This window comes from Garra rufa, chromosome 18 (genome assembly GCF_049309525.1).
Source record: "Garra rufa chromosome 18, GarRuf1.0, whole genome shotgun sequence".
Classification (NCBI taxonomy): Eukaryota; Metazoa; Chordata; class Actinopteri; order Cypriniformes; family Cyprinidae; genus Garra; species Garra rufa.
In genome coordinates, this window is record NC_133378.1 from 21,292,635 (window position 1) to 21,319,790 (window position 27,156).

The 27,156-nt window shown below is 36.4% G+C and overlaps 5 protein-coding genes across 5 annotated transcripts; 2 read left to right on the top strand and 3 right to left on the bottom strand.

Annotated features, from left to right (window-relative positions):
- Positions 1-3,205: 3,205 nt before the first annotated feature.
- her12 (hairy-related 12) lies at positions 3,206-4,296 on the bottom strand. Its single transcript, XM_073823757.1, has 2 exons — positions 4,201-4,296; positions 3,206-4,097 (listed from the first exon to the last, which is right to left on the bottom strand). The coding sequence occupies exons 1-2, from the start codon at positions 4,267-4,269 to the stop codon at positions 3,690-3,692; spliced, it is 477 nt and encodes a 158-aa protein (XP_073679858.1). The 5' UTR covers positions 4,270-4,296; the 3' UTR covers positions 3,206-3,689.
- Positions 4,297-9,928: 5,632 nt separating this feature from the next.
- LOC141291445 (transcription factor HES-5-like) lies at positions 9,929-10,989 on the bottom strand. The gene is made up of 2 exons (XM_073823607.1): positions 10,898-10,989; positions 9,929-10,782 (listed from the first exon to the last, which is right to left on the bottom strand). The coding sequence occupies exons 1-2, from the start codon at positions 10,955-10,957 to the stop codon at positions 10,363-10,365; spliced, it is 480 nt and encodes a 159-aa protein (XP_073679708.1). The 5' UTR covers positions 10,958-10,989; the 3' UTR covers positions 9,929-10,362.
- A 5,130-nt stretch (positions 10,990-16,119) lies between these two features.
- Positions 16,120-17,542, top strand: LOC141291340 (transcription factor HES-5-like). Its single transcript, XM_073823513.1, has 2 exons — positions 16,120-16,224; positions 16,335-17,542. The coding sequence occupies exons 1-2, from the start codon at positions 16,165-16,167 to the stop codon at positions 16,743-16,745; spliced, it is 471 nt and encodes a 156-aa protein (XP_073679614.1). The 5' UTR covers positions 16,120-16,164; the 3' UTR covers positions 16,746-17,542.
- Positions 17,543-21,925: 4,383 nt separating this feature from the next.
- Positions 21,926-23,151, top strand: LOC141291374 (transcription factor HES-5-like). Its single transcript, XM_073823544.1, has 2 exons — positions 21,926-22,019; positions 22,130-23,151. The coding sequence occupies exons 1-2, from the start codon at positions 21,960-21,962 to the stop codon at positions 22,538-22,540; spliced, it is 471 nt and encodes a 156-aa protein (XP_073679645.1). The 5' UTR covers positions 21,926-21,959; the 3' UTR covers positions 22,541-23,151.
- A 2,170-nt stretch (positions 23,152-25,321) lies between these two features.
- Positions 25,322-26,539, bottom strand: LOC141291476 (transcription factor HES-5-like). The gene is made up of 2 exons (XM_073823636.1): positions 26,410-26,539; positions 25,322-26,301 (listed from the first exon to the last, which is right to left on the bottom strand). The coding sequence occupies exons 1-2, from the start codon at positions 26,533-26,535 to the stop codon at positions 25,891-25,893; spliced, it is 537 nt and encodes a 178-aa protein (XP_073679737.1). The 5' UTR covers positions 26,536-26,539; the 3' UTR covers positions 25,322-25,890.
- Between the last annotated feature and the right edge of the window lie 617 nt (positions 26,540-27,156).

The following is a 27,156-nucleotide window of genomic DNA, read 5'->3' on the forward strand; positions in this document are numbered from 1 at the left end:
ACAACTGAGTAGATTTTTTAGGTTTCTTTGATGAATAGAAAGTTCAGAAGAGCAGCATTAATCTGAAATAGAAGTCTTTTGTAACATTATAAATGTCTTTAACATCACTTTTGATCAATTTAAAGCATCCTTGCTAAATAAAAATTCCAGAAAAAAAGAAAAAAAAATTATACTGACTCCAAACTGTTGAATGGTATAGTATAAAATGTTACAAAGTTTTTTATTTCAGATAAATGCTGGTTCTTTGGATCTGTCTATTTGTCAAAGAATCCTGAAAAAAATGTACTTGACTGTTTTAAATACTGATAATAATAATAAATGTTTCTTGAATGATGCTGAAAATGTAACTTTGATCACAGGAATAAATTACATTTTCAAATATATTCAAATAGAAAGCAGCTATTAGTAAAATATTTCACAATATTACTGCTTTCGTTTTGTTATTGTTATTGTGAAATATTTCACAATATTACTGCTTTTGCTATATTTTGGATCAAATAAATGCAGACTTGGTGAGCAGAAGAGAATTCTTTAAAAAAATAATTTCTAAATCAAATACTTTTGACTGGTAGTGCACTTAAGATGTAGATGAGTTTGTTTCTTTATCAGAACAGATGTGGAGAAAGTTTGCATTACATCACTTGCTCACCAATGGGTGCCGTCAGAATGAGAATCCAAACAGCAGATAAAAACATCACAATAAACAAATGCATTATTTTGGAACTTCTGGTCAAAGTCCATAATCCATAATAACGCTTGCTCCAGTGAAAAAGTCCATCCCCTGTTGTTCTCTCACAATAAAATACACTGAAAATATGTGTTTAGAACGGTTTTCAATTATAATATGTGCCTGTTTCTCTCCTGATTCAGACAAACCACTTTTTTACTGGAGAAAGCAACATTATGGATAGAGGTCTTATTATAGTCTGAAGCAATGATTTGAAGTTAAAAACATTATTATTAAAAGAATTTCAATCGGTGATTCACATTTGCAACAGGATGCCACAAATTTTCAAAGTAGATGGGGCCACCCGGCCACTTGAATTAAAATGACTGTATCTCTTGAATGGGATGATATGTTTTCACCAAACTCAGAACACATGAATGAGCTCAATCTTGGGTCAAATTACAAAAATTGGACAGTTTGACCACTTGGTGGTGCTATAACGGGAAAAACATGAACTACGCAGTATGCACCCATTTGTCTGATTGACTTGAAATTCGGCATGCAGTGTCTTTGTCCAAGGTCCCATCTATATCTATGAGGGCATTGGCGTATCTCGAAAAACATGGCCGCCATCATTCAATCAACTCTGAGCACCTATTAGACAAGATTAATGAAGGCTGATTGGAATGACACTGTATGGACATGTTTGGCTCATGGCTCTAGAGGCCTGTTAGACATTTGAATGAAATCAGCCACTAGTTGGCGTTATCGGGTTTTACGCCTCATATATCACACACATTTTCACACATATTCATATCATATGTTAGATATCCTCATTCTGAACAACTTTAATTCTAGAACCACCACTGTCAATCAAACAGTTTGTTAAATATTTGACATTATGTAAAAAGCTACTTTTTGAACTCATCCTAGACGGTTCGTAAGATTTTCACTAAAATTGATAGACCATCTTCAGATGGTCCTAACAAAAAGTTATCAAAAGCTTTTTGATAGACTCAGCCATTCTCGAATAACACATGAATGAATTTGATGAAGAGCTTGCCAAAGTAGACATGAGGGTATATCTCCTCAATGCTTTATTGTATTTAGACCAAAAACAGTTTATGACAACTACGTCCTTAGGTTACTTCCACAGTTTCAGCAAAGTGCCACCTAGTGGTCAGGAGATTTGAAAAATGGCAAAATGGATCAAAGTTTGTTTTTCTGCAATTATTTGGCATATTGGCATCAATCTATGTGTGCCATTGTCACACCTAGTTAACCACACCACATCAGTTTGGGAGCACCGCCACCTATTGGTCAAAATAAATAAATCATTACATTTCTATTGATTTTATTTATGGCTTTTTTGCATTTCTGTGTAAAATAGTCTTAAAATGTCTTTAATTGCTCAAGGGTCTTAAAATCCTTGACCCCTGCTGCTTGCTGCTTGCAGCTATATTTGACTATTGTGATAAATTTATCAGCTGTTTGGACTCTTTCAAATCTGTTTCAATGAAGGAACAACTCATCTACATCTTTCTCGTACATTTTCAGCAAATTTCCATTTTGGGGTGAAATGCCCAAACAACATTAGAGCTTTAATGGAGGAACATCTGACCAGTTGTTCTACTTTATTAGCGACTTACAAGCAGTGGAGAATCTAAAATATTTCTGCTTCTTTTTTATGCCATTTTTTTCTTTTGTTTTACATTTTTCAAAATCCTAAAGCAGATTTTAAACCTTAAATTTTCACATAGACTTTTGGGCTCCACTTGTTGCGTGTCTAATTGTTTAGTGACGCACACACACTTGCATGAGCCCCTGGGAAAAGATAGGATGAAAGGCTTGCTGTTGTTAGGGAGGTCATCTCCATTGACTCCGGAACGTGTGAGTTGGGAGCACGGAAGTGTTTCCCACACTACTTTCCTATTGTGAGCGCGATATTCTCAGGAGGGGACAACAATAGAAGTGTGCCCGTAGAAGGGAGGCTGCGTAATTGTATTGACTTGACGTTACCCATCTGTGCTGCTAGAAACCTTATATAGACATAGTCTAGATTTATTAGCAAGCTTAAAATCATATAATTGCTCTAAAAATGAAACATTTGTATTGTATTTTTAATGAATGCCTCTATTTCCAGCAAAATAATAATGCAGATAAATAAATATAAAAACAAGCAGTAATTCTCTATATCTGCCTCACAAAAAAAGTCAAATTTGATGTGAAGTGATTTTGAATGTTGTAAGCTTCTATTTTATTGCCTTTTATTTTATTATATACAATTTTAGAACACCTAATTTGACTATATAATAAAACTATCATTCAGAAGTAAAAATCAATGGTTGAGTTTTTAAACAAGTAAGCTTAGTTTACCCATAGCCCACAAGTTGTTTTATGTAGTGCCCTAACCTGTTAACATAACTTGTTGATTTATATTGTCAAAATATTGCACATATTGTGCTAGTTTCTTAAGCAATTCAAAAAAGATCATGGGTCTGTGACATGCAAACTGATTAAAACACCAAAAAACATGAATTGAAAATGTAAAATTTTATTAACAGAAAATATTTGACATAAGAGCTCATTTTAAAACATCATTGGTCAAGACAACAAACTGGATCCTTTATCAAAGGTACAACATGCCTTACCTAACAAACAATAGAGAATTCTCAGTGCAATACACTTTGAAAAAACTTAAGTAAAATTTCATTTTAAAGATCTGATACAGAAAACTCCACTGGAGTCAGCCTCATTTAATATGCATACATCAAAATATATATAAATATATACAAAAACAATTTAAGTAATCACATGTGGTAAAACAAAAATCACATTAAGAGCCATTAAAACAACAAGAAGCACATAAATCCACCTCTTTCTATTGACAAACACACGTTTGTCTAAAGTTTTTGTCAATCAATATGATGACAAGACAAATGCAAACTTTGGAAATGAATCTCCTACTTTGATGAGAGATGTTAATATGACTATCCCTCAGGGTTTACAGTTCACAGCATCTCTACCAGGGTCTCCAGACGGGCCTCCTGCTGTCAGGCTGTTGCAAACCGGCCGCGCTCAGTTTAGAGGAAGGTGCCGGCGCAGCGGAGCCGATAGCAGTGCTCGCTCGCTGGGCGTTGTGGAGATGCTGGAGCTCCCGGCCAGATCCTCCTCCGGTGGAATGAAGAGTGAGAAAGTGGACAGACTCTCTCCAGCAGTGAGAGTAGCCTTCATTATAGTCCCTCTGAGGAAGCTGCTGCTGCTGGCACTGCTGTTTCAGAAAGCTGACGGTCATTTCCAGGATGTCGGCCTTCTCTAGTTTGGCGCTGGGGTCGTGGCTGTGGAACTCCTTCTCTAGGAGACTCCTGAGCTGGTCAATGCAGCTGTTAATGCGGTCTCTGCGCATCTTTTCAACAATTGGTTTCCTCAGCTGAAATCAAACAGGCACAGTGATTAGAACATGTTTCAGACTGCATACCAAATGCAATTTTGGTGAAACACTGGAAGTAGAGATGCATTGAAATTGAACATACCTTCATTTTGTCCTTGTCACTAAAGTGAAGATGGTCAAAGGAGGAGAGAGTAACTGAATGGGATGCCATGTCCAGGCTGGAACAGCTTGCCTTTCTTCTGTGGCAAAAAGAGTTGTGAGTCACTTTGAGGAGCAGCCCCCTGTATTTATACAGAGGCATTAGCATTACAAAGCCATGTGGCCTGTGCTGTGTTACTGTTCCCACACTCTGAGACCAGAGGGCCGGCTCATCACAACAATAGAGGACATTAATTTTATGGTTAACTGCCTGCTCGCCTTCCACTGAAGGAATGTTTCCCAAGGTATCAGACAGACGCCACACTTGAGGGTTTACTGAAGGAATTTGGCCCTTCAGCCAATTAGAAAAATAGGATTTCATTTGTGCATCAAAACATTATGATACATTTAGGTTGTGCATATTTTTAAAAACATGTTTAGTAGAATAGATGGGAATATATATAAACTGTGCACATTGATGAAAAATAATTTATTCACATACTTTTTAATGCAATAAGTATATTTTATATATTGCAAAAAATTTTGGATAGCACAAACGGTCCAGTGATTAAAAAGAATATACACTGTAAAAGTAATTTTTCAAAAATACATTATTTGAGTATATTCTACATGAAAATATTATTTCTAAAATAGTATACTAAGCAAAATACTACTTCAAAATTTACTTGTTGTTTACTTGTATTTTACTAGTTGTTTTCCTGTCATTTTTAATTTTCCAATCTATTGAAATGATCTATTTGAAATGTTTTTATCAATGTATGCACATACATATTTTAATACAATAAAGTACATTTTATGAACTATACAGGTCTAATTCATACTTTTTGTAACCAAAAAGTGGATATAAAAAATAAGATATATGTAGAAGATACAAAAGAATATATGCACATACATTTTTAAATATTATAGTACATTTTATAAACCATGCAATTATGTGTTTGATATATAATATATACAAATAATGCATACTTAGTGTATTCAAAATATATTTGAGAAATTGTATGTTTAGAAAAGTATTTACATTCCGGTTTTAAAATGAATAAAATAAAATATATCAAATTAGTATAAAAATTACACATAATAAAAAAAAAATTATTAAAAATGAAAAATTATTAAAAATAAAAAAACGTGTATATATGTATGTGTGACCCTAGACCACAAAACCAATCATAAGGGTCAATTTTTTGAAATTGAGATTTCTATATAATCTAAAAGCTGAATAAATAGGACAATATTTGGCTGAGATACAACTATTTGAAAATCTAGAATCTGAGGGTGCAAAAAACTGTAAATACTGAGGAATTTGCCTTTAAAGTTGAAATTAAGTTCTTAGCAATGCACATCACTAATCAAAAATTAAGTTTTGATACATTTACATTAGGAAATTTACAAAGTATCTTAATGGAACATGATCTTTACTTAATTTCCTAATGATTTTTAGCATAAAAGAAAAAATGATAATTTAGACCCATTCAATATATTTTTGGCTATTGCTACAAATATACCTGTGCTATATTTAAAATAGAAATGCATTTATTTATTTTGATGTCTTATGCCAATTTTCCAGGAGCGTGACTAACACCTACTTGCGACACAGGCACGTGGTTAAAACTGCTACATCGTCACATCAAAGGCACGAGAGACCCAGCTGGAAACTCACACTCGAGTCCGTTCCCAGGCCAAGAATATTCCTTTGATAACCATTTACAACATGAATGTCAGCTCTACTGAAGTTAGGTGGCAAAGCAGGCGCGTCCACGTGCCAGATTACAGAAGTTCTCATGTAGCCGTGAAACTGCAAGAGAACCGTAAAGGCACGCGTGAGAAAGATCAAGATAATAAAAAAGCATCTTAATGATTATCTGCTAAAAATATTTATATGAGACGAACTAATTCGATTCGTAACGTAATTAAAACGTTAACTTGTTTTTCTGTATCTTATTTTATGTAACGTGTCAGCACGCGTCAGGAGATCAGTGAGGTTGTGCGGCCTGCAGCTGTTCCCGCGCTTCTGTCCCGGTCACACGCCCAGCAGTCGCCAAGTGTTTATCAAAAGCCAAAAGGGTCAGAATCGCCTATTGCTAGACACAGACAAAACAGAAGCATGTGAGTAAAGTGGTTTTACTGTGGTAATGCTAACAAGCAGGTGAATATTGATTATAAGCAGGGGTTAAATTGGGATTTGTTATGGGGAGCTCTATGGTATTCATATATTCATCGGTTTTCTATCAGCTGTGACATAAATCTGCATATTTTTTATATTTAATTCAAGGGATTTTTTTTTACATTTATATTTCCCCCTAACTTCATTAATACTTCATGTTTCATTTAAAATTCTTGATCTATAAATTCTACATAATATGAAATATGAACAACTGAATTAAATAATGTTATTGTTTTGAGAGTATTGTTGAGATTGTTTTAAGCATTTTTTTAATATACACAAGAAATTATGGGGGGGATTATACTTTTAAACCAAATTAAAACACCAGTAGGTGATGGTGAGTTGTTCAACGATTCATTGTTCGATTCATTTCGACTGATTTATCAGATGTTTGTGATGGAAACACTTTTACCGAATAAATTCCTCCATGCCTATTAAAAACATCATGTGGATCTGCACTGATAGAACGGGATAACTCGACTAACCAGCGGACCCATCTTGTCTCACAGCATCAGAAATGTTGTATTGGTCATTCTGAAATGTTTCCTTGACCAGTTTCGTCACTTGCCCACCACGTTTTGATTTCTTTATAGTAATAAAAATCATTTAGTTCAGTTAGAGAAACACTGAACTGAACACGGCTGCTCAACAGTCGCATCACAGATCCGCTGCTGGAGTCGAGTATATTTTGGATTTTAAAAAGGCCTGTTGGCTGTTGCCGTTTATCTAAAAGGTGATTTTGGAAGCTCACTGGAAGAACATTCGGTTCTTATTTATTCCACCGTGTTTGCTGATTTTCGGTAGGCCTGTTTTTATATATATATATATATATATATATATATATATATATATATATATATATATATATATATATTTATATACTTTGTGTAAGTTATTTAACAGTTATTTTATTTTTGTTAATAAATTAATAATTCTGTGTTTAATATAGACTAAGTGAGTTATTCGTACTGTTTTGTTGTCGTCCATTCAATCAATAGACGCCGAATTGCCGCTAGTTCGAAAGTAAAAGTAAAATGCTCACAGGCATTTACAAGCTATTTAAAAACAAAGAAAAGCGTGGGAACGTGGGAAAACTCTTAAGAACTAACTTACCCCCATCCTTTCCCCTCGGTGATACCGGCATTGCCTGTGTTGCCACGTCAGTTAACCGGTGGGGAAAGTTTCCTCACCGTCACATCCCTACTACAATCCCTTCAATTTATTATATTTATATGAAAATTATTATTTTCAGTGACTTATCCTAGTTTTATTAGTGATATTTAGTGGAAATTTGTCAGCAAGTGAGGACTTTGTTCTCTTTGTCTTATTGGATGGAAACGCTGCTTTATGCGCAAATGTTTTTTTGCGATGTTCCAGTTTTATTCACATTTTTGGATGGAAACATAGCTAGTGTCTTTACTCTGTGTTTATAGGGAATATTTGCATTTATTCACATGCGATTGAATTAGCTGTTCATGTGGTAGAGTGTCGTGATTTTGGTTTGCGTTTTGGTGATTGGCGGGTTATTTTTTGTTTTTGATGTTTTAATCTGGTTAGGGTACTTGTGTAGTGTTAATGAAGTGATTTTAATCCCTGATTATAAGTGGTGCTTGCTACTTGAACGCTTTTGGAGATGTTTTAGCAAAAACACAAATGCGCGCTCCCGTATAATGACAGGAATTTACATTTTGTACGTTTATATTTTGTGTTTTATAGTCCATTTCCTCTGTCAAAAATATGAAATAGTTATTCTTTGATATTGAGTGAAAAACAGCAATATTATCATTGATATTACTATTGTATTGTACATTTTATGGGTCTGGCTTCTGGTCTCATCCGCATCCAGCTATTTATAGCTGTACAAAACAGCTCGTTTTGCTGCTTGATATTGCATATTGGTGTGTCTTACTATATTATTGTAATGTATTATCTTAATTGAACACACTGGTTTGTAGTGCAAACTGTTTTGCCGTTAACTGCACATTTTTTCTTCTCATCATTTTCCTATAGCGGCTAATGAACCAAGAGACTCACCCATAAGCTTACTTCCGTGTTAAAGAAAAAGGCGGGTAAGGTGTGTGTGCTCTGTGTGTTTGTGTTTGCTTGTATTTTTTACTTATAGATCATTGTGTTTGAAGACATTCCCACCATCCTGGGTGCTCTAATCCGATGAGTGCCAACAATGCACTAATTGCTCCATTGGAAATGTTAATTGCATCTTAGTTGTAAAACAAACAGTCAGGTTTAGTGTCACAGACAAACTTGGGAAATCAAGCTTGTGATTGTGGAATAGTGAGGAATACAAACCACTTTATGACATTTTGGCAAAGAAATATACATTTTTATTTTAAAAAAAAACACACATTCTCAACTATAGCAGATATGAAGCCTGTTCTAAGTTTAACTTGAGTTGGTCAATGATTTTGTTTTTGTGATTCCTCTACGCTTAACCACCTGTAGCAGCAGGCCTGAAGACATAAGGTTTGTGTGACATAAGGCACAGGGCTTCTACTAAAGTTCCCATGAGTTCTGTGTGAGAAGCCTGCCTTCCTTTCCCACAGTCTGTTCATTGACTGCCCACAGTAAGGAAACAAAAGAAGTGTGTCTTGTTACACATCACATTAGTCACGGTGTTTGAACTCTCTTTATTAGAGGGGGGACCTAAGACGTAGCAAGACCATCTGGACTTCAGACACTGCTCTAAACACTTTTAGGACTTTCCCAGGATTTACAAAACCAGGACCCTGGACCACAAAACCAGTCTTAAGTAGAACGTTGTATGGGTCAAAATTATAATTTTTTAATGCCAAAAATCATTAGGATATTAAGTAAAGATCATGTTCCATGAAGATATTTTGTAAATTTGCTACCATAAGTATATCAGAACTTTTTGAAGTTTTGATTAGTAATATGCATTGATAAGAACTTGGTTCAGCTTAGAAATCTCAATTTAATAAAATTGACCCTTATGGTTTTGTGGTCCAGCGTCACAAATATTTCAACAAATTGAAATATTTTGCTTTAGCGTGGCGAGTGTGTGTGATTGGTTGAGGAAGTCAGCATGATTCAATCACTGATGTCATTCAGCATTATTTCTGCTTATATTGCATTTGCATAGTGAGCATAATGTTTCTTAGAGCACTTATAAATTATACTGTCATTTCTGTCCAATTTGCCTTTTAAATTTACCTGCAATTGAATTTGTGAATCTCTATGGGTTGTGTAGTTTTGCAGATCTACCCCTTTGAGGCAAATTGTAGGTGTATGTTCATCACTTTCTGGTGAAACGGATGCCACCTGTCCTACCTGATTATATGTTTCTTGTTACAATATAATAATAGCTTGAGTGGATAACAAAACAAATAGGAGCTTGTTTGTAATTACATATTTATCAAATATGTAATTAAAACCAACTGGTGTGGAATACAATGTATGCGTTGTTTGAACATGAAGGTTTTAATAAACGAGGAAACTGTCACAGATGATTTGATGTAAAATAGATGTTTATTTTCATAAAACATTTGCAGATGATATCCAGCATCTGTATTTAGTGCATTGTTTTTCAACCACTGTGTGTGATTGTTAGACAAATCTCACTTGTTTGAAACACAATTACATGAATAATCTTTATAAAAGAATTTGTCAGTAATAGTTTTGTAAAATGTATAACACCAACAATAATACATTCAAAAAAGAACAAGAGGTTAATTAAAACCATAAGATCCATTGGATCTAGTAAGAAACATGGAACATGTTCATAGAACATCAATATAGCATCTCAGTATGAGATATATAGTTGCTAACATAGCAGATTCAATTAGCTTGAAGCATGATTTGCCAAAGGCAAAAATACAGTGAATTCCAAATATAGGAATACAGGCAATTATTCTCTCATGAAAGAGGTAGACTCATAACATGTTCTCTAAAAACAGAGTTAATCGTGGTAGTTCACATTGTTGTTTTTTAAAAACATAACAGCTTCTACCAGGGTCTCCAGAGCCCTGCAAAAGCTGGATTTGCCTCTTTGCTGCTGCTCTGTGTGGCTGGTGAAGTGATCTGAGGCGGCACATGTGTGTTGTTCTCCGTGTAGGGCTGCATGTGCAGGAAGTGCTTCAGCAGTCTTCTGTGAGACTCAGTCTGCACTGAACACTGAGACAGGAAGTTAACAGCCTCCTGCGCACATCTAGAGCGTCCATCATGAGCTGCAGTTGAGAAGCCAGAAGAATTCTGTGAGCACTGCTGACGTCTCAAGAAATCCAGCGTCATCTCCAGGATATCAGCTTTCTCTTGTCTGGAGTCGGGCTGTTGCTTTAGGAACTCTTGACCCAGAAGAGACTTGAGCTTCTCAATGCTGCTGTTGATTCGTTCTCTGCGGATCTTCTCCACTATTGGCTTTCTCAGCTGAGGAAACATAAGGAACATGTATTTAGAAACACTCATCCATCATTTATGCTCTTTAAGAATAATCTATGTTTTTATGCAGTGAGATATGAGATGAGATGGTAAATATATTTACCTTGTTTGTGAGTGGAAGTTGTTCTCTGCTGATGATTGATCCAGTGATTGTAGGTGCCATGGCTGTGTGTCTTGTGTTCAGTTCTCTGTTAGGATCAGATGAGATCTCTGCTCGACTCTCTCTCATCTCCCTCTATTTATACTCCCAAATCTCCATATAAATGTGTGAGTCTGGAGTGTGCTGGAGGTTCTCACAGTCTGCAGCCAATGGGAGCGTTCGAAAGGCTCAAAGGAGCAGAGGGCCGCCACATGCTCAGTGAGGCATTTATTGCACAGGAAACAATGAGCTCGTCTCTGACAGGCAGGTGGAGAGGGATGTATTACAGGGAGGACGTTTGTGAGAAAGTGGAAACCCCTTTTGAAGTCTCATATGATGCTGAGAAACCAGTTAAAGAGCATACGCAATTTTTATTAAATGTACATGTGAAACCACTAGAGAAAATGTTTATATTTGCTTTTTTCATTTTAAATATGTCACCCAGGACCACAAAGCCATCCATAAGTAGCACAGGTATATTTGTAGCAATAGCCAAAAAATATATAGTATGGGTCAAAATTATAAATTTTTCTTTTATGCCAAAAATCATTAGGATATTAACTAAAGATCATGTTCCATGAAGATTGATTTTTTTAATGATTTTTTTAAATTAGCAATATGCATTGCTAAAAACTTTGTTTGGACAACTTTAAAGGAGATATATTTTGATTTTTTTGCACTCTCTTATTGCACTCTTGGATTTATAAATCCAAATATTATATAGTCAACCAAATATTTTCATATCATAACAAACCATACATCAATGGAAAGCTTATTTATTCAGCGTTTATTAGACTGTATATTAGATGTGTACATCTCAATTAAAAAAACGGAACCTTATGCAAGGGCGTAGATTTGCTCTGGGCATTGGTGGGGAACTATTCAAGACACCTAGATCTGGTTGGTTAAACCTCTCCTGAAACTGGACATCAACACAATCCAACAATTTGTAAAACTCTGCTCTGTAATACTCTTCAGGTGACTTGTAAGTGTGCTGGCTAGCCCCACCGGTATATCTTCTTGATGTTTGTCTTTGGTGAGTCATCTGAATGGGTTCAATGCCAAGAGAGTCCACCATTTTCACTGCATTCTTAAAAATCTCCAGAAATCTTTCTTCATTCCTTTTGAACTGGAGAGTTGATTTAACACACTCTATTGATTGTTGCATTCCTGCAATAGTTGCAATCCGTTTCTGCAGAGACTTGTTCAGACATTCCAGCTTCTCAATAACTTCCAATGCCAAAAGAAGCCCCAGCACAGTTTTACCTTTTTCAAACCTCTCACGCAGTCCATTCGCCCTAGCACCTGTGCTAGATCCAGTTGCTGCCATCTCTTCTAAGCTTGTCAAGACAGCACTGCTTTGATAGCAGTTCCCCTTACTGTCCACCTGGTTGGACAGAGAGGTCTGAGTGATGCTGATGGTACATCTGAATCTGCGGCCACAGCTGCAAACATAGCTTTGAATTTTCCAGACTGTTTGCTTAATGACCCTAGATCATGTACCCACTCTAAAGCATCTCGAATTAAAGGACTAGCTTGGCATGCAGCCTGTGTGATTAGGTTAAGGCAGTGAGTTCCACAGTGTACATATAAAGCCAATGGCTGATATTTCTTCAGTACTGCCTGAGCACCTGAATATGCTCCAGACATGTTGGCAGCACCATCGTATGTCTGACCTCTTAAACATGTCATCGGAATATTCAACCTCAAAAGCACATCCACAGCCATCTTGGCAATCTCCCCTCCTGTAGTTCCTGTATAAGCCAATAAAAACCTCATGTGGAACCAGGTCCTCATCCACATATCTTAAACATATAGACTCTTGCTCTGCACCTGAGATATCTTGAGTACCATCTATGATTGAGAAGTGCAGGACAGATAGAGACTGGATAGTCTGTGCAATATTTCTGACAATGCTGTTTCCTAACATCTGCAAAATCAAAAATTTTGCACTTGTGGAGAGGTATAGTCATGACAATGGCATAGCCAGTCAGAAAGATAGGCATCATCCTTGGCTTTATATTTCAAATATTGAAACAGGTTACCATCGTCTTTGTCATGACCACGCAGTGCCAAACACTGCCTAGTAAGATACTGTACTGCACCTACAATAATTTGTAAGCAGTATCTGGCATTTTCCTGTTGTTTTGACCAGGCAGTTGAGAGTTGTGTATTTATTGGGACTGCTTCTTGACAACTGACTGTGACTGCATGATGATGGGATTTAGTATTTTGATGGAGTTCAAATCTTTCAAGAGCAGAATGCAGGGTCTGCCTTTTTTGACATAGTACTTTTCTGTATGGTGTATATATTTTCACACAGTGAAAACAGAGAATTCCCTTAACTGTGGGGCTATAATGAAGCCATGGATATTCTTTGTACCACCTTTCCTGAAAATGGAGGACCCTATTGGACAATGTTTGAACAGGGATGGATTTGGCATTAGGTTGGTTTGGCTTATTTGTAATATGCAGAATATCTTCACTTCTACACTGTTCTTCATTGTCACTTTCACTGCTGCTCACTACAGGTGGACCAGTTTCCTTAGAAATACACCACATTACGCAATTAGTCATACTGTAAGACTGACTATGATGATGATACATATAAGTGACTTTATGAGAACACACCACTCATTTAAAACCATGATTATGTGCTTAAAGGGACAGTTCACACAAAAAATGAAAATTCTGTCATTTATTCATCCTCCACTTCTCACAAGTCTTTAAGTTTTTTTTTTATTCTGATAAACACTAAAGAAGATATTTTGAAGAATGCTGAAAACCTGTAACCATTGATTTACATAGTATTTGTTTTTCCTGCTACGGAAGCCAATGTTATTTTGTATTCAACAAAATAAAGAAAATCATAAAAATTTGGAACCACTTAAGGAGTAAATAGTGAGTAAAGTTTTTTGGAGGGTGAACAATGCCTTTAATAGGCCTCACCTTTGACCCTAATTCTTCCCCTCTGACTGCACTAGGACAGGATTGCCACCTGATGAAATAGCGTGACAAAAAAGTGAGACATGTCAGTTCAAAACTTTTGCCAAAAACATTAATGAATCACTTACATCCTCAGCCTATCACTCCTCATAATGCTAAATATTAGTATAATCAACAACATGTATAATACACACGCACATAATATATGTTATATATAATCAACATTCAGATTCACCTCCTGTGACCTTGCCTCTTCACCTGAACTACAACATGGCTGATCTGCTTCTGTCCCCTAATAAAAAAACATTGAGGGATTCCTTATGAGCATTGACGGAGAATGCCTCAGCCTATTATTGGTAACAATGTTAAATCTCAGGACAACTAGGTATAATAATATCAAGTCATCGTTCAACATCACCTGTGACCCCTTCTCTCCATCGCTGTCTGATATAGAGCACAGTTGTTTAGGATCTGTCACCTGACAAAACAGGATAAACACATGCCATTTAATCAGCAATCATTTTATTTCACTTTTTCTGAGTCTTAGTGTGCAAATCTCGAATCAAATCATTAATGTTTGCCAAGTCAGTGAACGCATTTTAAAAACTATTTGTGCGAAGTGGATTGTCTATTGGTGAACTGTCAACAAAATTCTAGCCATGGCAATATTAGTATGTAGCATATCAATTTCTTTCACAAGACTGATTTCTGACAAAGTCGTCATTAGATTAGGAGAACTGACAGGGATCATATTTATACTTTTACATTAAGCTGTTTAATCTGCTGTTATTCACAGACTATAGCCTGCCCTGCTATAATGAATGTGCGTCAAAGCGGTAAAAAAAAACACTAGCATTAACGTTAACTGTTGTCGTTACTTTGATGGACTGATGGATGCACTAGTGAACTTGAAGTGACTTACACTTTTCTTTGAAAAAAAGCTCCTTATGTCTAGCTTCTTCTTTTTTGCTGCCGCCATCCTCACGTCACCCAACACACCTTGAACGGGGAAAAAAAAATCCACTGCATTTGGCGCTGCTTGTATCTGAATGCAGCCATAGCCTCTCACATGATAGCAGGGAAAGGCAAAGCCAATCAAAATGTTCATATGTGTTTTGGGGGCGGGAGGATTAAATTATTGGTGGGGACATTTCAATGGTCGGAGGATATTGGTGGGGACACATCCCCTCCGTCCACCCTAAATCTACGCCCCTGCCCTTATGACCTATTGATCAGTGTCATCAGACAGTTTGCTTATTTGGTAAGTGACCTATTAGTAGTGCATAATCAAAATGTTTTATTCATTTTACATAACTTTTTTTTTTTGTTAAATTGATTGTAATTTTTAAAGGATTAGGTTTCAGTCAAACAATTCCTAAATCACTTTCTTACTTTATAGTCAATTGGTATTTAAAAAAGATTTACTTCAGATTCTCTGAAGAGAGAAATAAACAGGATAGCAATTCGATAGTAAGAAGCCACAGGTTTAGTCTTTCAGATGCAGTTCAGATGTCCTCTCACAGAATGAAGTCTTGTAGTTCAGGACTGGGACTGCACTTTCCACAGCTTTCCCACAGTCTGTCCATTCATCAGAGATGAATAGAAGCGTGCCTTACTGCAGGCAATTAGGCATGTCGTCAAGGGACTCTATTGAATCCTCACAGGGGTGTTTATGACACTGTGCCTAATTGAGATGGGCATTTGTTTGCTTGTTTGGACTCATAGATGCATACTTAAAAGTGAGGATTCAGTAAACAGATTCTTTCGGTAAAATAGTGTGAAGCTATAATTTTCCTAATGTTTTTGCCATAGTGTAATTAAATATTGTTTTATTGAAAATTAGTAGTTGATTATTTATTGGCTATTGGCCTTTTATATATTATCCTTTTGACTGTGTTTAACTTTTTTTATAATAACTATTAATATTGATTGTTCTAAAAATGAGAGAGAAATGGAAGAAATTTTGAACTGCTTTTGTGAAACAGCACGTGCTTTTGTGAGCAATTAATCCTAATGGTGAGCAACAAGGCTGCACTTTCTCACACACTCTCCCACCCTCCACCTGCTCCCCAGAGACGCGCTCATTGTGTCAGAGCAATAAGGGCTTCAGTAGCCATGTGGCGGCCCAAACGCTCCCATTGGCTGCAGACTGTGAGAACCTCCAGCACACTCCAGACTCACACATTCATATGGAGATTTGGGAGTATAAATAGAGGGAGATGAGAGAGAGTTGAGCAGAGATCACATCTGATCCTAACAGAGAACTGAACACAAGACACACAGCCATGGCACCTACAATCACTGGATCAATCATCAGCAGAGAACAACTTCCACTCACAAACAAGGTAAATATATTTAACATCTCATTTCTGACTGAACAAAATCATAGATTGTTCTGAAAGTGCATAAATGATGGATGAGTGTTTCTAATTACATGTTCCTTATGTTTCCTCAGCTGAGAAAGCCAATAGTGGAGAAGATCCGCAGAGAACGAATCAACAGCAGCATTGAGAAGCTCAAGTCTCTTCTGGGTCAAGAGTTCCTAAAGCAACAGCCCGACTCCAGACAAGAGAAAGCTGATATCCTGGAGATGACGCTCGATTTCTTGAGACGCCAGCAACGCTCCCAGAATCCCGAAGCCTGCTCTACTGCAGCTCATGATGGACGCTCTAGATGTGTGCAGGAGGCTGTTAACTTCTTAACTCAGTGTTCAGTGCAGACTGAGTCCCACAGAAGACTGCTGAAGCACTTCCTGCACATGCAGCCCTACACGGAGAACAACACACATGTGCCGCCTCAGATCACTTCACCAGCCACACAGAGCAGCAGCAAAGAGCAAACTCTGGCACTCTGGAGACCCTGGTAGAGCCATAAGGACTCGTATGATTTATTAGACAGAATTCATAATGCCAGTCTGAGATTGGCATGGACTGTAATTCTAACGTAGGAATTGATTTCCGCCTCTGCTGCATATGCAGGACCTTTAATCTGCTTTCAGAGAAAGTCATTGAAATGAGTAATATATGATCAGAATGTACAGAATCATTTGCTGTGTAAAATGATTATTACATTTGTGAACATTAAGATTCGAAGACCTGTTAAAGTCTGATTTAGACGTTTGAGCTCTTGTCGCTCTTTCACCCATATTGGGTTTATTCTCTCTGCATCTAAAGGATGACGACACTGCTTTTATTTACTGAAAGCTTTTGATTTATATTTCTGTTGTTTTAAACAGATCTCATACTTCTTATATGAGAATTTGTTTCATTTGAAGAAAATATTGATTGTGTGATTGTTTTTAATGCATGTGTTTACATGAGTGAGACATTTCCCCTGTAAAGGGTAGTTGTTTATTGTCACTGTTAGTGATTTTAAATTTAACTCTTTGTGTTCAAAGTCAAGTTTTTACCTTCTTTGAAGGTGTTTTGCCTTGCACTAATAATTTTAAATGTCTGTGACATTGTTAATTTCTTCCCAGTTGAAGAACTAGATATAAGAACATGAGTTTTTCATGATTGTGAAAATATGTACTGTAACAAATTGTTACTGATGTGTTACTGCTTTGTTACTTTAAGGCACTTGAATGTCCTTCAAGGTCAAAGCAAAAGTTCATTGTCAGATTTGCTCACATATGAAGAGCAGCAATCATATTGCTTATGACAAATAAATGGTACAATCAATGTGTTTGTTCAGTGTTCTGTTTTAACTATATACTTCATACAAACACTACCAGTCAAAAGTTTTGGAACAGTAAGATTTTTAATGTTTTTAAAGAAATCTCTTCTGCTCACCAAGTCTATATGTATTTGGTTCAAAGTACAGCAAAAACAGTAAAAAATTTGAAATATTTGTACTATTTAAAATAATATATTTTAAATTTTAATTTATTTCTTGTGATTTCAAAGCTGAATTTTTAGCAGCATCACTCCAGTCACACGATCCTTCAGAAATCATTCTAATATTCTGATTTTCTGCTTAAATAGTTAAAATATTTTCAGGTAATATGGATGAATAGAAAGTTCCGAAGAACAGCATTTATCTGAAATATAAATCTTTTGTAACATTATAAATGTCCTTATCATCACTTTTGATCAATTTAAAGCATTCTTGCTAAATAAAACTATTAATTTCTCCCTAAAATTATATTTCTGAGCAAAATTATACTGATTCCAAGCTTTTGGGATAGTGTATACTGTTACAAAAGCTTTTTATTTCAAATAAATGCTGATCTTTGAATCTATTCTTCAAAGAATCCTGAAAAAAAAAAAAAATTAATGTTTTAAATATTGATAATAAAAAATGTTTCTTGAACAGCAAATCAGCATATTAGAATAATTTCCGAAGGATCATGTGACACTGAAGACTGGAGTAATGATGCTGAAAATTTTGCTTTGATCACAGGAATAAATCAACATTTTAAAATATGTTCAAATAGAAAGCAGTTATTTTAAATAGTAAATATTTAACTTATATTTAACTGTAAATATTACTGCTTTTGATGTATTTTGGATCAAATAAATTTTAGGCTTGGTGAGCAGAAGTGACTTCTTTAAAAAACATTAAAACCTTAGTGAATTTCTTAATAGAGTAGTATATCTGAGTAGTCTGATCAAAATCTCTAAATGAATTTTGATCAACTTCTACAAATGCTTATTGATCAGTCAGTTATTGATCAAGGTTTAATCTTGAAAGGAAAATCAGCATTTCATATCTGAAAGAAGAGGTCTGTTAATTTTTTTAAATGTTATTATTAGTAACAGTATTTAGGGTTACAACATTTCAGATAAATTATCTTCCTTTTTTTTCACTTATTTTGTCTTTTAAAGGTGGTAAAATAGCGCAGGTCTAACCGGCAAACCTGACTCAACATAAGTTTATAGTTCCCAGAAAATGTGCATATTTGGAAAAAATATTTATCCATTCAGGTACAGCTCTTATAGTTCTCTTATAGTTCTCTCACAGTGGATGAATATTCATGTTAAAATACAGAGACTACAAAATATTGCACACAGTCTGTGTTACACAAAGCTTTGTTTTAGGTGATTATTAACCCAAATCCCATTACATCTCAACCTACACTGATAAGGAGACAATAGAGGACTGTCTCTGTCTGAAGCCCTGACTGATGAGGTAAAGTTGTACTGAGACTTCATTCCCTGGAGTTTTCCCACACTCTGCCCATTCAGAGAACTCAACAATAGTGTGTTTCATTAAGGACAATTCAGCACATGCCCATAAAGAACTTCAACAAAGACCCACGGGAAAGATTCTACTGAATCATTAGCATTTGTCTTAATTACTGTAGGATGTATTTAGAGTATTTGGAGATTACTCTTGTAAAGCTTAAGGCATTGTACAGTCGTGGCCAAAAGTTTTGAGAATGACACAAATATTCGTTTTCACAAAGTTTGCTGCTCAACTGCTTTTAGATTTTGTTTCAGTTGTTTCTGTGATGTACTGAAATATAATTACAAGCACTTCATACGTTTCAAAGGCTTTTATCGACAATTACATGACATTTATGCAAAGAGTCAGTATTTGCAGTGTTGGCCCTTCTTTTTCAGGACCTCTGCAATTCGACTGGGCATGCTCTCAATCAACTTCTGGGCCAAATCCTGACTGATAGCAACCCATTCTTTCATAATCACTTCTTGGAGTTTGTCAGAATTAGTGGGTTTTTGTTTGTCCACCCGCCTCTTGAGGATTGACCACAAATTCTCAATGGGATTAAGATCTGGGGAGTTTCCAGACCATGGACCCAAAATTTCAATGTTTTGGTCCCCGAGCCACTTAGTTATCACTTTTGCCTTATGACACGGTGCTCCATCGTGCTGGAAAATGCATTGTTCTTCACCAAACTGTTGTTGGATTGTTGGAAGAAGTTGCTGTTGGAGGGTGTTTTGGTACCATTCTTTATTCATGGCTGTGTTTTTGGGCAAAATTGTGAGTGAGCCCACTCCCTTGGATGAGAAGCAACCCCACACATGAATGGTCTCAAGATGCTTTACTGTTGGCATGACACAGGACTGATGGTAGCGCTCACCTTTTCTTCTCCGGACAAGCCTTTTTCCAGATGCCCCCAACAATCGGAAAGAGGCTTCATCGGAGAATATGACTTTGCCCCAGTCCTCAGCAGTCCATTCGCCATACTTTTTGCAGAAGATCAATCTGTCCCTGATGTTTTTTTTGGAGAGAAGTGGCTTCTTTGCTGCTCTTCTTGACACCAGGCCATCTTCCAAAAGTCTTGGCCTCACTGTGCGTGCAGATGCGCTCACACCTGCCTGCTGCCATTCCTGAGCAAGCTCTGCACTGGTGGCACTCCGATCCCGCAGCTGAATCCTCTTTAGGAGACGATCCTGGCGCTTGCTGGACTTTCTTGGACGCCCTGAAGCCGCCTTAACAAGAATTGAACCTCTTTCCTTGAAGTTCTTGATGATCCTATAAATTGTTGATTTAGGTGCAATCTTAGTAGCCACAATATCCTTGCCTGTGAAGCCATTTTTATGCAACGCAATGATGGCTGCACGCGATTCTTTGCAGGTCACCATGGTTAACAATGGAAGAACAATGATTTCAAGCATCACCCTCCTTTTAACATGTCAAGTCTGCCATTCTAACCCAATCAGCCTGACATAATGATCTCCAGCCTTGTGCTCATCAACATTCTCACCTGAGTTAACAAGACGATTACTGAAATGATCTCAGCAGGTCCTTTAATGACAGCAATGAAATGCAGTGGAAAGTTTTTTTGGGGATTAAGTTCATTTTCATGGCAAAGAAGGACTATGCAATTCACCTGATCACTCTTCATAACATTCTAGAGTATATACAAATTGCTATTATAAAAACTTAAGCAGCAACTTTTCCAATTTCCAATATTTATGTAATTCTCAAAACTTTTGGCCACGACTGTATATAAAACAGAAAAAGATTGAACTAGATAATGTTTATGTTACTCTTAGTCTGAAACTACTGTTTTAAATTAGGGTTATCCTAATATATACAATAGTGTGCAGTACGTCTTATGTCCGCAAAAGCGGCAATTATTTCATCAAAATTTCAGTAAAAACAGTAATATTGTGAAATATTACATTTTTCCTATTTTTTTTTTCGGATATTATTAATGTTGAAAACAGTTGTGCTGTTTAATATTTTTGTAGAAATATATATTTTTTATGATTATTTAATGAATAGAAAGTTCAGAAACTGTATTTACTGTTATTTTTTAATTTAATGCATCTTTGCTAATTAAGAATATTTTTGAAAAATTAAAATATATATTACTGTCCCAAAAGCCCCATCAGATCAGTAATTGAAATGTGTTCCTATTTTTATTTAATTTTTTAAAACTGTCATTAATATTATTAGCCACCAGTGTGCAAGGAACTGGAAAAATTAATACAATTAATCACATTTATTTTATTTATTTTTTACATTTATTTTAGGATTAATAAAACAAAGGCAACATGTTTCCAAGTACCCCCAGGAACCGGCCTAAATATCCCCAGGGGTCCACACACGCCTGCTTTATAAGAATCACTAATTTATTTTGAAAAGGGACATCTGAATTTCACTGAAAAGACACTCAACAGAACAGTTACTATTAAGCTATTTGCACATCCACCAGAAATGAAACCTTATGATGAATCAATTGATTCCCCTCTAGTTTAATAAAAACTGAAATATGTTGCGTTGTGTTTTGGCGATGGGAATGCTCTACTATTAATGGCACGTGCTTTGTCAATAAATGACCCCGGTGTCACACAACAAACAAAGCTTTAAACGAAGGGTCTCCACTTTCTCACACACTCTCCATCCTTAACACCCACCCCTCCACCTGCTCCCCAGAGACGAGCTCATTGTTTCCTGAGCAGTAAGCATGTCATTTAGCATGTGGCGACCCTCTGTTCCCTATGCCATTAGTCCTCTCCCATTGGCTGCAGACTGTGAGAACCTCCAACAAACTCCAGACTCACACATTCATATGGAGATTTGGGAGTATAAATAGAGGGAGACGAGAGAGAGTCGAGCAGAGATCACATCTGATCCTAACAGAGAACTGAACACAAGACACACAGCCATGGCACCTACAATCACTGGATCAATCATCAGCAGAGAACAACTTCCACTCACAAACAAGGTAAATATATTTAACATCTCATATCTGATTGGATAAAATCATAGATTGTTCTTAAAGTGCATAAATGATAGAAGAGTGTTTCTAATTACATGTTCCTTATGTTTCCTCAGCTGAGAAAGCCAATAGTGGAAAAGATCCGCAGAGAACGAATCAACAGCAGCATTGAGAAACTCAAGTCTCTTCTGGGTCAAGAGTTCCTAAAGCAACAGCCCGACTCCAGACAAGAGAAAGCTGATATCCTGGAGATGACGCTCGATTTCTTGAGACGCCAGCAACGCTCCCAGAATCCCGAAGCCTGCTCTACTGCAGCTCATGATGGACGCTCTAGATGTGTGCAGGAGGCTGTTAACTTCTTAACTCAGTGTTCAGTGCAGACTGAGTCCCACAGAAGACTGCTGAAGCACTTCCTGCACATGCAGCCCTACACGGAGAACAACACACATGTGCCGCCTCAGATCACTTCACCAGCCACACAGAGCAGCAGCAAAGAGCAAACTCTGGCGCTCTGGAGACCCTGGTAGAGCCATAAGGACTCGTATGATTTATTAGACAGAATTCATAATGCCAGTCTGAGATTGGCATGGACTGTAATTCTAACGTAGGAATTGATTTCCGCCTCTGCTGCTTTTGCAGGACCTTTAATTTGCTTTCTGAGAAAGTTTGTTTCATTGAAATGAGTAATACTTGATCTGAATGTACACAATCATTTGCTGTGTAGAATGATTATTACATTTGTGAAAATGTAAGATTCAAAAACCTGTTAAAGTCTGATTCAGACGTCTTTCACCCATATTGGGTTTATTCTCTCTGCATCTAAATGATGACGACATTGCTTTCATTTGCTGAAAGCTTTTGATTTATGTTTCTGTTGTTTGAAATACATCTAATGCTGTTCTTATTATATAAGAAAAATTTCTTCATTTGAAGGAGATTTAGTTGTGTGTTGAAAGCACAAATTATTATTTAATGTTTGCATGTGTTTACATGAGTGAGACATTTCCCCTGTAAAGGGCAGTTGTGTATTGTCACTGTTCGTGATTTTATGAGCAAAATCTAATTTTTACCTTCTGTGAAGGTGTCTTCTGTGCATTACTTAATATTGAAGTAGAGCATAAAAATAAATTTGAATATATTTTCTGCCTATAACCCCTTGTTGTTACTGAATTCATTGTTCCATCAGATTAACACACAACATAAATCATTGCACATTTTACACACTTATTCAAATCGCTATTTAGTTTAAACTTAATGAATAAAAACCTATAGATGATGCATTTATCAATATATATTTACAAGTAAAATTATAGTTTTTCTATTTAGGTCTAGTTTGCAGTTCATTTATGTCATGTTTGACTGCTGAATTTTTAGTACATTAACTGCAGTTATTCGGTAAAAATACTGTATTTTCATCACATTAAATTTCACCAAGCAGAGATAAAACATAAATATCTACAGTAAGCAAATTTATGATTTATTAGAGGATAAATGAAGATATACAGTTGAAGCCAAATCAAAATGTCATACAAAATGTATGTTATTTTTTAATTTAGTTCTGACCTGAATAAGATATTTCACATAAAAGATATTTACATATAGTCCACAAGAGAAAATAATAGTTGAATTTATAGAAAATGACCCTGTTCAAAAGTTTACATACACTTGATTCTTAATACTGTGTTGTTACCTGAATGATCCACAGCTGTTTTTGTTTTTTTGTTTAGTGATAGTTGTCCATGAGTCCCTTGTTTGTCCTGAACAGTTAAACTGCTCATTGTTTTTTCAGAAAAATCCTTTAGGTCCCACAAATTCTTTGGTTTTTCAGCATTTTTGTGTATTTGAACCTTTTCCAACAATGACTGTATGATTCTGATATACATGTTTTCACACTGAGGACAACTGAGGGACTAATATGCAAGTATTACAGAAGGTTCAAACGTTTACTGATGCTTCAGAAGGAAACACGATGCATTAAGAGCTGGGGGATGAAAACTTTTTGAATTTGAAGATCAGAGTAAATTTAATTTTTGTCATCTGGGAAAGGCAGAAGGGCAGTACTAAATGAAAATATTTGGGTAAAATAAGAAACACATCCTGTACACATCCAGCACAGAATCAAGTGTATGTAAACTTTTGAACAGGGTCATTTTTATAAATTCAAGTATTATTTTCTCTTATGGACTATATGTAAATGTATTTTATGTGAAATATCTTATTCAGGTCAGTACTAAATGAAAAATAACATGCATTTTGTATGATCCCTCTTATTTTGGTAAAATAATTAACATTTTGCAGATTCTGCAAGGTGTACGTAAACATTTGACTTCACTACAATTACCTACAGTAAGTAAATGTGTGCTGTATTAGTGGATAAATAAATATATATTTGGTTACAAGTAACAAATCTGGTTACTTCAGACAGTCAACAGGACTACAGGCCAAAATATAGTATCATATTCAAACTTATTAAGAGCATTTTTAGAAAAAAAAAAAAAAAAGTACAAAAGCTGTCACTGGTGCATTACCCTTACAAAGGATACACCTTTGTACCTTAAATGCACACACGTATTATTACCTAAATGGCATCACCTCACTGACAGCTTTCGTACCTTTTGAGTACAGTTGTGATTTCATTTGACTTGACATGAAAAACTCATTGAAAGTATTTAGGCTATATTTTACATTTAAATTTAATCATTATGTTATATGGCAAATGAAGGACCATGATGTGCAGACTAGAGGATGGATACCCGAGCCGAGCCCGACGGTACCCGACGGAACCCGACGGGCCGGGCCGGGTTCGGACAGATATTTAGAAAGGATGCTCGGGTTCGGGTCGGGCTCGGTTACATCAGCGCGATAGTGCGCCTGTGTTATAACAGCGCTTTTTGCCCCGTGTGCACTGATGCGCTCATCTGTTGACATTTCCGAACGCCTTCCTACAGTTGCTTAATAAAAGCGGGGTTTCCACACAAAAAAGTGCATGTGTCACTAGTATGAGGAAAAAAAAAAAAGATTTTAACTGTGTCGGGCTGGGATCGGGCTCGGACATAAATATCTTAATGCCTGTCGGGTTCGGGTTGGGCTCGGTTACTGCTCTGTCGGACGCGGGACGGGCTCGGACAGAAAAATGCGGCCCGATCCGCACTCTAGTGCAGACTGACTAAACAGAAATTAAAACATGTTCAGTGTGCAAATGTGCTGTGGTTTATTCTGATAGATGAAGAAACCATTCAAAAACATTTTACAGATTATATTCTTCAATTTTATTTTCACATTGTACTTCAATATGAAGTAATGCAAAGAACACACCTCCAATGAAGGTAAAAACTTGACTTTGAATACAAAGAATAACAATCAAATCACTAACAGTGACAATAAACAGCTGCCCTTTACAGGGCAAAATGTCTCACTCATGTAAACACATGCAAACATTAAAAACAATCAAATCTCCTTCAAATGAAGAAATATTTCTTATATAATAAGAAAAGCATTAGATGTATTTCAAACAACAGAAATAGAACACAAAAAGCTTTCAGTAAATAAAAGCAGTGTCGTCATCATTTAGATGCAGAGAGAATAAACCCAATATGGGTGAAAGAGCTACAAGAGCTCAACCATCTGAATCAGACTTTTAACATTTTTTGAATCTTATTTTCATGAATGCAATAATCATTTTACACAGCAAATGATTCTGTACATTCTGATCAAATATTACTCATTTCAATGAAACAAACTTTCTCAGAAAGCAGATTAAAGGTCCTGCATATGCAGCAGATGTGGAAATCAATTCCTACGTTAGAATTACAGTCCATGCCAATCTCAGACTGGCATTATGAATTCTGTCTGATAAATCATACGAGTCCTTATGGCTCTACCAGGGTCTCCAGAGCGCCAGAGTTTGCTCTTTGCTGCTGCTCTGTGTGGCTGGTGAAGTGATCTGAGGCGGCACATGTGTGTTGTTCTCCGTGTAGGGCTGCATGTGCAGGAAGTGCTTCAGCAGTCTTCTGTGGGACTCAGTCTGCACTGAACACTGAGTTAAGAAGTTAACAGCCTCCTGCACACATCTAGAGCGTCCATCATGAGCTGCAGTTGAGCAGGCTTCGGGATTCTGGGAGCGTTGCTGGCGTCTCAAAAAATCGAGCGTCATCTCCAGGATATCAGCTTTCTCTTGTCTGGAGTCGGGCTGTTGCTTTAGGAACTCTTGTCCCAGAAGAGACTTGAGCTTCTCAATGCTGCTGTTGATTCGTTCTCTGCGGATCTTCTCCACTATTGGCTTTCTCAGCTGAGGAAACATAAGGAACATGTAATTAGAAACACTCATCCATCATTTATGCACTTTCAGAACAATATGATTTTATCCAATCAGATATGAGATGTTAAATATATTTACCTTGTTTGTGAGTGGAAGTTGTTCTCTGCTGATGATTGATCCAGTGATTGTAGGTGCCATGGCTGTGTGTCTTGTGTTCAGTTCTCTGTTAGGATCAGATGAGATCTCTGCTCGACTCTCTCTCATCTCCCTCTATTTATACTCCCAAATCTCCATATGAATGTGTGAGTCTGGAGTGTGCTGGAGGTTCTCACAGTCTGCAGCCAATGGGAGCGTTTGGGCCGCCACATGGCTACTGAAGCCCTTATTGCTCTGACACAATGAGCGCGTCTCTGGGGAGCAGGTGGAGGGGCGTTTAAGAGGGATGAAGACTGATTCAGCTAGTGGCCTGTGAATGTGGGAAATTTGTGACCTCGTAAAGTGATCTAAGTGACTACAAGTCACTTCGCTCTTTAAAGCACAGTTTATTCACACAAGGCCCAAAATTGTCCTGTCTCTTAAGAGTTAGACATGAGCCTCAAGGTATATACAGTATGTTTTGCAAATTATTCAAAGGAAAAGAATACCTTTGTGCCACAAATATACATTTATTATTTTTTACATTTATCATTAGGTAGTTATGACGTATTTCGCATACAACCAACAAATAAATATCATTTATAATTAAAATGTATATATACATTTTAATTCTAAATTATATTTATTTGTGTGTGTGTGTGTGTGTGTGTGTGTGTGTGTATATATATATATATATATATATATACACATATAATTTTTTTTTTTTTGTGTGTGTGTGTGTGTGTGTGT

Coding starts and splice junctions, on each gene's coding strand:
- her12 (XM_073823757.1), bottom strand. CDS start 4,269: ATGGCATCCCATTCAGTTACTCTCTCCTCCTTTGACCATCTTCACTTT. Junction 4,098..4,200: donor GTGACAAGGACAAAATGAAG/GTATGTTCAATT, acceptor GTTTGATTTCAG/CTGAGGAAACCAATTGTTGA.
- LOC141291445 (XM_073823607.1), bottom strand. CDS start 10,957: ATGGCACCTACAATCACTGGATCAATCATCAGCAGAGAACAACTTCCA. Junction 10,783..10,897: donor AACTTCCACTCACAAACAAG/GTAAATATATTT, acceptor ATGTTTCCTCAG/CTGAGAAAGCCAATAGTGGA.
- LOC141291340 (XM_073823513.1), top strand. CDS start 16,165: ATGGCACCTACAATCACTGGATCAATCATCAGCAGAGAACAACTTCCA. Junction 16,225..16,334: donor AACTTCCACTCACAAACAAG/GTAAATATATTT, acceptor ATGTTTCCTCAG/CTGAGAAAGCCAATAGTGGA.
- LOC141291374 (XM_073823544.1), top strand. CDS start 21,960: ATGGCACCTACAATCACTGGATCAATCATCAGCAGAGAACAACTTCCA. Junction 22,020..22,129: donor AACTTCCACTCACAAACAAG/GTAAATATATTT, acceptor ATGTTTCCTCAG/CTGAGAAAGCCAATAGTGGA.
- LOC141291476 (XM_073823636.1), bottom strand. CDS start 26,535: ATGAGAGAGAGTCGAGCAGAGATCTCATCTGATCCTAACAGAGAACTG. Junction 26,302..26,409: donor AACTTCCACTCACAAACAAG/GTAAATATATTT, acceptor ATGTTTCCTCAG/CTGAGAAAGCCAATAGTGGA.